The sequence below is a fragment of the Babylonia areolata genome, chromosome 18 (genome assembly GCF_041734735.1).
Source record: "Babylonia areolata isolate BAREFJ2019XMU chromosome 18, ASM4173473v1, whole genome shotgun sequence".
Taxonomy (NCBI): domain Eukaryota; kingdom Metazoa; phylum Mollusca; class Gastropoda; order Neogastropoda; family Buccinidae; genus Babylonia; species Babylonia areolata.
The window spans coordinates 57,516,538-57,526,199 of NC_134893.1; the positions used below are offsets into that span (position 1 = coordinate 57,516,538).

At 42.3% G+C, this 9,662-nt stretch overlaps 1 protein-coding gene across 2 annotated transcripts in view; it reads left to right on the top strand.

Moving 5' to 3' along the window:
- LOC143292087 (uncharacterized) overlaps window positions 1-2,801 on the top strand; it is a 20,784-nt gene extending 17,983 nt beyond the window's left edge. For both annotated transcript variants that reach the window (XM_076602262.1, XM_076602263.1), the window contains 4 exons: window positions 72-107; window positions 699-813; window positions 1,995-2,081; window positions 2,662-2,801. In XM_076602262.1, coding sequence (XP_076458377.1) covers window positions 72-107; window positions 699-813; window positions 1,995-2,081; window positions 2,662-2,786 — 363 coding nt within the window. In that variant the 3' untranslated portion in view covers window positions 2,787-2,801. The remainder of the gene's footprint in view (window positions 1-71; window positions 108-698; window positions 814-1,994; window positions 2,082-2,661) is intronic.
- The last annotated feature ends 6,861 nt before the right edge of the window (window positions 2,802-9,662 follow it).

Here is a 9,662-nt window from a genome sequence, read left to right on the forward strand (position 1 = left end):
CCAGTTGGACTGGCTGCCTTGCAAAAGATTGCCATGAAAGTCGTCTCTTAAAAAAAAAAAAATGGTTTCAGGAAGCTGACGAATTTGCCAGAGTCCATGAATTTGGCGTAAGTGTGTGTGTGTGTGTGTGTGTGTGTGTGTGTGTGTGTGTGTGCGTGTGTGCGTGCGTGCGCGCGCGCGTGTGTGTGTCTTTGTGTGTGTGTGTGTGTGTGTGTGTGTGTGTGTGTGTTGGGTGGTCGTTATTATTATTATTATTTTGTTTTGTTTTTTGTTTTTACATGAACATCTTCACATTTAACATAATTTTTTGTTCTAAAAGGAACACCTGTACATTTGATATTTTGATTGTCTGTGATTATGGTTGGGGTTTGTATGTTGGAGGAGTATCATTATTATTCTTAATATTATTTTCTTTTTTTAATAACATTTCAAACAGCTTTGAGTGACAGAACCTACATACTGACATTGTAGACAACTGACTGCAAGGAGATCGCCCTTAAGATGGCAGCCTGTCCAGATCTTGTTAAAAGTTTAACAGTAGTGGGTTGTTGTTAATGCTGCTGCTGCTGCTGCTGCTATTTTTGAAATTTAACATCACATTTCCAACTTATTTAGAGGTTATGGTGTTTGTTTTTGTTGCTGTTGCTAAACATCTGAAAAAGCACTGAATGACAGAATGCACATGCGGACATTTGCAGACGACGGATCGCAAGGAGATTGCCCTGAAGATGGCGGCCTTGCCCAAGGAAGACTCCAGCCGTCCCCGCACCGTGGTCGTCACTCAGGGCCCTGACCCTGTTCTGGTGGCCAAAGGTAAGTACATCATTGTCATCCTTTCCTTTTAACTGGTGCTTACTCCTTGAAAACGGAGTATGGCTGCCTAAACGGCATGGTAAAAGTCACTCAGGTGGTGGCCAAGGTAAGTGCGTCATTGTCATCCTTTCCGTTGAACTGGTGTTCACTCCTTGAAAACGGAGTACGGCTGCCTAAATGTTATGGTCAAAGTCACTCAGAGCCCTGACTCTGTTCTGGTGGCGATGGGGAGGTACGTCATTGTCATCATTTTCATTGAACTGGTGCTCACGCCCTGAAAACGGAGTATGGCTTCCTAAACGAAAGGCTAAAAGTCACTCAGGTGGTGTCCAAGGTAAGTATGTTATTGTCATCCTTTCCTTTGAACTGGTGTTCATTCCCTGACACGTAGTATGGCTGCCTAAACGGCATGGTAAAAGTCACTCAGGGTCATGACCCCGTTCTGTTGGCCAAGGGTACGTATGTCATTGCCATCCTTTCCATTGAAGTAGTGCTTACTCTGACAACGGAGTGTAGCTCCTAAATGGCATGGTAATAGTCACTCAGAGCCCTGACCCTGTTCTGGTGGCCAAAAATATGTACTTCACAGTATTGAATATTGTCTTCCTGTCCCTTTCCTTTGAACTAGTTGTTGCTCACCCTGAAAATGTAGTATGGCTGCCTAAATGACAGGCAAAGAGTGCTCATACACGTAAAAAGCCCATCCTTTGATCTACAGAGGTGAAGTTGAGAGTTTTCAGCCCACAGAATGAAACAAAAGTGAAAGTGCAATGGTTCAAGTCTGACATGCATTATGTTGGTACCAGTGGTTCTTTTAGACCGCTTGACTGCCTTCGGACGTAGCACTTTACATCTATAGTGATGTATTGATGACAACAAAGGAAATAACTCTGGAAGGCTGAAATTCACACATTTGATCCAGAGTGGTATATCTCCAGACCATTTGGGTATTGATTTATTCCTTGAAACACCACTTTCTACTTAAAAAAATTTTTGCCCGGCAGTCGAAAATAAAGATAATGGTTAGTGATTCTGTTTGACGGTATATACCTGAGAGCAGTGGTGAGCTACTCACAAAACAATATTAGCATTGGAAACATTAAAGGTCATCATACCAAGACATTGCCAAAATAATCAAACGCTGTTTTTGTTTTGTTTTAAACATTTTTTTAAACTCCCAGATGGCAAGGTCACGGAGTATCCAGTCGAACAGTTGCCCAAAGAGAAGATTGTCGACACAAATGGTGCTGGAGATGGGTTTGTCGGCGGTAAGTTTTCACAACGGTTTAAATTTTGTTATCTTTCTTCCGTGATTGTGTGTGTGAACATGCGTACCATAATTCTCGGCCTATAAAATTCAATAAATCATTATTGTTATTTTTTTAAAAACTCATATCTGATGCCTGTGTGTGTTGTTGTCGGTTCTATACACCCTGTCAGTGTCAGGGGGTGTTTGCATAAAGTAGAAGGGAGGTAATATATGTTCAAGGGAGGCTATTAGCTGCAACTATCTTAAATTCATTCTGGTTAGGTGCGTAACTTAAACGTAATTCTAAGGGGGAACATTTCTTTCTGACCGCCACGTGGTGCCACCACCTGTCACACTTAAGAAGAAATTCAATATTTGACAACACACTAAAAAAAACAAAACAATAACACACACACACACACACACACACACACACACACACACACACACACACACACACACACACACACACACACACACACAGAGAGATATAGACAGATGAATTCATAGACAGATTGATAGATAGACTGATAGATTACCATGAACAAAGTCGGGTAAACGGGTGTGACATTTGTGAGGTATGTGGTTGGTGTGTGCAGGGTTCCTGTCCCAGCTGGTTCAGGGCAAGTCCCTGGAGGAGTGTGTGAGGTGTGGGATGTACGTGGGCAACGTCATCGTGCAGCAGGCTGGATTCACCCTGCCAGGCTCTCCCTCCTTCGCCTAGATCTCCCTCCCTGTCTCCATCCTTCGCCTATATCTCCCATTCTCCTTCACCTGGCTCTCCCTCCCTATCTCCCTCCTTCTCCTAGCTCTCCCTCCCTCCTTCACCTAGCTCTCCCTCCCTCCCTCTCACCTAGCTCTCCCTCCCTCTCACCTAGCTCTCCCTCCTTCCTCACCTAGCTCTCCCTCCTCCCTTCACCTAGCTCTCCCTCCCTCCTTCACCTAGCTCTCCCTCCCTCTCACCTAGCTCTCCCTTCCTCCCTTCACCTACCTCTCCCTCCTTCCTCACATAGCTCTCCCTCCCTCTCACCTAGCTCTCCCTCCTTCCACACCTACCTCTCCCTCCCTCTCACCTAGTTCTCCCTCCTTCCACACCTACCTCTCCCTCCCTCTCACCTAGCTCTCCCTCCTGCCACACCTACCTCTCCCTCCCTCTCACCTAGCTCTCCCTCCTTCCCTCACCTAGCTCTCCCTCCTTCCACACCTACCTCTCCCTCCCTCTCACCTAGCTCTCCCTCCTTCCACACCTACCTCTCCCTCCCTCTCACCTAGCTCTCCCTCCTTCCCTCACCTAGCTCTCCCTTCCTCTCACCTACCTCTCCCTCCCTCTCGCCTAGCTCTCCCTCCCTCTCACCTAGCTCTCCCTCCTTCCTTACCTAGCTCTCCCTCCTTCCTCACCTAGCTCTCCCTCCCTCTCACCTAGCTCTCCCTCCTTCTATATATATATATATAAAGGGCCTAGCTGTCTCTTATGTATTCACATCGACTGCAGTTTAATGGTTTCCCCATTGCAATTTAAATTCCTTTACAGGTTAGTCTTTTGCGAAGGACCATGACAGTCAAATTGAGAGGCAAGATTGTACTGGCTCTTCATGCTGCATGCAGCCTTGGGGTTAAGTTGGCCATTAATGAAGAACCGTCCCAATGCCCGACTGTCCTCCTGGCCGAGAGAGTTTGGATGTATCTTGGAGCGAGACACTCCACCCAAAATCTATACCCAGATAGTTGGAACATCAGTTGCCTCCTCTGCTGTTCTGGTGGTCAGTGTCCGACACGACTGACTAATATACATACATACATTCTGGTAATTTGGGATTCAGATATTAAAATTGTAGTCGGGTTTACCACAGAAACAAACAAAAAATGGCCAAGAGAGAGAGAGAGAGAGAGAGAGAGAGAGAGAGAGAGAGAGAGAGAATGAATGAATGAATGGTTTATTAATTTATAGGCCATTGCCCCTTATGAAAGGGTGTCACAAATTCTTCATAGACGTCGCATCATGCATTGTAAAATGACATTCGTTCAGATAACATAAATATATCATACCTCCTTTGTAAGTAATATACCCTCACCTTCGTAATACATAATACACATCATGAAACATATTGTATTCAATTGACATTTATATACACCTAAATGATATATGATATACGCTGAATAATAACTCTTACATGCGTGGCTAATAACGCTCAGTTTAGCTATACACATCGTCCGTATGTAGTCGTTACTGGATGCACTAAGACATAAGAACAGATCGGAGCTTAAAAGATTTATACAGATAAATATACTGAGAGAGAGAGAGAGAGAGAGAGAGAGAGAGAGAGAGAGAGAGAGAGAGAGAGAGAGATTTCATTCTTTTCACCACAAAAACTGCACGAGCTGAAGAATAACTTTTATTTATTCACACAGCATCTCACATCTTACAAACAATTTTTTTGTGAGTATGATTATTACAAACCAGTAAAACTGATAGAAAATTTACAACAACACGCGATCTATAATATGTACTCTTTGACATTTGTGGATTCCACCAACAAGGCATAAAAGCATGGCATGTACATGAATATAACATGTACGCATAAAATATGTCGTTTCTTTTGTGTTACGTATTTACACAGTTCAGCTATGAAATACGCATTTATGTATGTTTCGGAATGAGCAGAATGGGCTTTTTAAAGACTGTTTTTACTTGGCTGATTTTCTGTTTTTCTTTTTGTTTAATTGAAAGGAAATGTTTTGACAAATTAATGCTGACAGCATTGCGTGAAAAATCGGATGATATGGAATATCTTATACTGAAATCATTTTAAATCGAATCATGTTTAATATTTTTGTGTTGAGTAATTGTCTACCTTTGTTTTTACCGCACCTGATGTAATTTCTCTTAATGGGATAATAAATGGGATAAAGTTATTCTTATCTGATCTAATTTGCAGTCATGATGTCTTCAATGATATAGCGAGACTGCTGTCTCCGCTTTGTGATACGAGTAAACAGTAATTAAGAGAGCGAGCGAGCGAGAGAGAGAGAGAGAGGGAGACAGACAGACAGACAGACAGAGACAGAGATGAAATGAGCGATAGAAATACAGAGAGAGGGAGAGAGAGAGAGGGGGGAGGGGGAAGAAAGAGAGAGAGAGAGCGACAGACAAAGACTGGGAGAGATAAATATATGTAGAGAGAGAGAGGAAAAAGGGTGTAGGGAGAGAGTGAGACACAGAGAGAGTCAGACAAAGTCGTGATGAGAGAGAGAGAGAGAGAGAGGGATGAGCACATATATATTTCTTCATTATTCTGAACAATAACGAGGGCATCACTGAACAACCAGGACACGATCCGCCAACAACGCGGCGGGATCTAGTTCTGTGGGTGGCCTTTCAGCATTAACCTGTAACCTGTGTCAGATTACCTCGTCAACGACATCTGCCTCTGGGACGGATAGAAATGAAGGGGGTGGGGGTGGTGAACCCGTAAGAAGGGTTGGGGAAAAACACAGAATGATCGGTCGAGAAATGATAATGCCCAAAAGAAGCTAAAAAAGATGGGGGATTCTCTCTCTGTGTGTGTCTCTGACTTTCTTTTCACAGCAAAACACATTGTCACGAACACGCACTGAGGAAATACGAATGTAGATTCGTGCGCGTGCATGTTAAGTATTCACACAGCATCAACTGCATCATAGCCGCATGCATGTACACAACACAGGTGTGCGCGTACGTGCGTATAATTATATGTATAAGGGTTTACAACCAAGAGGAAGAAACATGACATGTGTCAAATTCACACACACACACACACACACACACACACACACACACACACACACACACACACCCTAGTCTTACACACACAAAAAAACCCAAACAATAAAAAACAAAACAAAACAACAACAACCGTGAGTGGACCGGTGACACACACACACACACACACACACACACACACACACACACACACACACACACACACACACACACACCTATTCTTACACGCACACAAGAAAACAAACAAACAAACAAAATCAAAAAACAACCGTGAGTGGACCGGTGACACACACACACACACACACACACACACACACACACACACACCTATTCTTACACACACACACAAGAAAACAAACAAACAAACAAAATCAAAAAACAACGGTGAGTGGACCGGTGACACACACACACACACACACACCCACGCACACACACACACACACCTATTATTACACTCAGAAAAAAAACAAAAAAAACAAACAACGGTGAGTGACACCCCCCCCCCCCTATTATTACACTCAGAAAAAAAAAAAAAAATAAAAAAAACAACGGTGAGTGGACCGGTCACACACACACACACACACACACACACACACACACACACACCTATTCTTACACACACACACACACACACACACACACACACACACACACACACACAAACCCGAAAAAAAACACCCAACGGTGAGTGGACCGGCGAGGCAAAAAACTCAATACAGGAAGAGAAGAGACGACAGACAGGAAAAGAGCAGACAGAGAACGGCAGAAAAGGTGAAAAAAGAAAAGAAAAAAAAGTTCTATCACAGAATTTTCCATGAGGTGGAGATAACCATTTATATTGAAAGAGCCCCGGAAGTGATCGAATGTCCAAAATTATGCATTTATAATGCGGGCACAATGATTCCACCTCAACGGTACAACTATCTGAGCAACATCTTCAAAACAACTGATAGGCAAATCTTGACCACACTGATTAAGTTATTCGTACGTGAATATTTGATTAAAATAAAACATTATACGGTAATGTTTCCACGCCTTTTTAAAAAAAATTTTAATCTAAGACCAGTGTGGTCTGACTACGATCAAGCAAAAAAGATACCGAATCAGATCGGACTTGAGTTACAAATGGTATGCAAATATAGGTGAATAAAATTTACATCTATTTACAAGCGTCGGTAACGCTCGATGAAAAAAAGTGACAGTATAGATCTACGCAGAATTGTGGCACAATACATGCTGTGGATAGACAAACAGACAGAGAGATAGACTGTATTGTATTTCTCTTTTTATCAAAACAGATTTCTCTGTGTTAAATTCGGGCTGCTCTCCCTACGGAAAGCGCGTCGCTACACTACAGCGCCACCCATTTTTTTTTTTTTTTTTCCTGCGTGCAGTTTTATTTGTTTTTCATATCGAAGTGGATTTTTCTACAGAATTTTGCCAGGAACAACCCTTTTTTGTTGCCGTGGGTTCTTTTACGTGCGCATGTGCATGCTGCACACGGGATCTCGGTTTATCGTCTCATCCGAATGACTAGCGTCCAGACCACCACTCAAGGTCTAGTGGAGGGGGAGAAAATATGGGCGGCTGACCCGTGAATGGAACCAGCCCGCTCAGATTCTCTCGCTTCCTAGGCGGACGCGTTACCTCTAGGCCATCACTCCACTAGATAGAGAGATAGACAGACAGAAAGATAGATACATGGAGAGAGAGAGAGAGAGAGAGAGAGAGAGAGAGAGAGAGAGAGAGAGAGAGAGAATATCGATAATTCATTCACGAATTGCCCCATACCATTTCACGAAACGACCAACAATAGTTAATAGTTCAGCGCTTTACGAACAATGAAGCATGTGAACTGAAAAATCGCAAAAAGTCTTTTCATTGCTAAACGGATGCTTAGGTCAGGGGATATTTCGAAGTTCGTATACGTGTAACAGCTCACGTCAAACCAAACTGTAGTTTGAGTCATGCTGTTAAGGTATTTACATTATCCGTAGATTTAAATGCATCATAAAGCAAAACTAAACTGACAGATCCATACATCACAATCTCTAACAGTCAGCATCAACAAAATTCATTTAAAGGCACGTGAATATCAGTACTATTTTGAAAGAATAAATCACCAAGAGCTGGACAATAATAGAAAATTTTCACTCATCTGTTTTAGATTTTGTACATTCTGGACAAATAAAAAATCTTGTCATCAAATTCTTTGTATCTATAATGGCGTACAATTAAATCAGACACACCGTTTCGAGACGCAATCTATATATAGTTATTATGTATTTGTTCATTATTGACAAAAGATAAGGTAGTTCAGAGAGATAGATAGATAGCTAGGTAGATAGGTAGGTAGGTAGGTAGTTGATTGATAGAGAGAGAGAGATTATGATGCTTTATTTTCCAGTTTCTTTCAGTTTCTCATGGTCCGCAATTCATGTACATTCATCACAAAAAAAACATAGCTATGTACACATGAAAACAGCACCAAGAAAACTGTGCCTCAAATAAAGAACACAACGTAATTACCATGGCTTGACAAACGAAGATAGCTACACCAGAGTGACAAGTAAAAGACAAAGACAAAAAAACTAAACCTTATCCCCCATGAAAGAAATGAAACCGGAACATTATCATGTGTCAGACAGACGCGAAACGAGAACCCCGTCATGTATCATTCAAGTATCAAAATCATTTCCTCGTTTCATTTGAAACTGTTTTCTCAAAGCAGCGATACTGATTGGAATAAAGGAAGCAAATTCTTTTACCTCAAAATTCCAGCCATTCCAACGATTGAGAGCACATATCTCCAAAGAGAGAGAGAGAGAGAGAGAGAGAAAATAAAAAATAAAGGGGAGTAATTTGGGGGGTTACAATACTTTACTTACCAAATTGGTCTCAGTACTTTCATTGCGGACTCAATGACGGTAACCCATTTCTTGTGGGGTTTTTTTTGTTGCTTAATAAAAGATTATGATTACAGGATGAACGCCCCTCCCCCCCCCCCCCCCCCCCCCCCCCGCAAAAAACAACAACAAAACAATAAAAATCAACAAAAGATGATAATTACAGGTTTAGAACAACAACATACCAACCAACAACAATAACAAACAGACTGTGCTTGCAGAATACAAATTGATTGTGCAGAATTGATCAGGATAATACGTTTAAAATTACGAACACTTGGTGGGCACTGAGTAAAAACGGCAGTGTCGGCTATGTAGTTTGAATGGTTTCAGTTTCAGTTTCAAGGAGGAATCAAAGTGTGTGGACTGATCCATGTTCACTACACTATCTCTGCTGTTAACCCTTTCACCGCCAAGCTCGTATTTATGCACAGGCGTGGTAGAGGACCCATGTCACTGAAAGGTGACCATTCATTGGTCTGTTATCCATGAACCTACTGCTCTTAATGTTCAGTGGTAGGATAGACCATATTTTCTATACATCGCAGGCTATTCTTAGCCACTAACTTTTCTGTGTTTACACCACAGGGGAATTTTGTACTCTAAATTGACTGGCGATGAAAGGGTTAAAAAAACACAATAACAACAACAAGGAGACCAGATGCCTGATCTTTGCATAAACCCAACGCATTGATGGGTGCAATAGCCGAGTGGTTAAAGCGTTGGACTTTCAATCTGAGGGCCCCGGGTTCGAATCACGGTGACGGCGCCTGGTGGGGTAAAGGGTGGAGATTTTTCCCATCTCCTATGTGCAGACCTGCTAGTGCCTAAATCCCCTTCGTGTGTATGCGCTCGCAGAAGATCAAATACGCACGTTAAAGATCCTGTAATCCATGTCAGCGTTCGGTGGGTTATGGAAACAAGAACATACCCA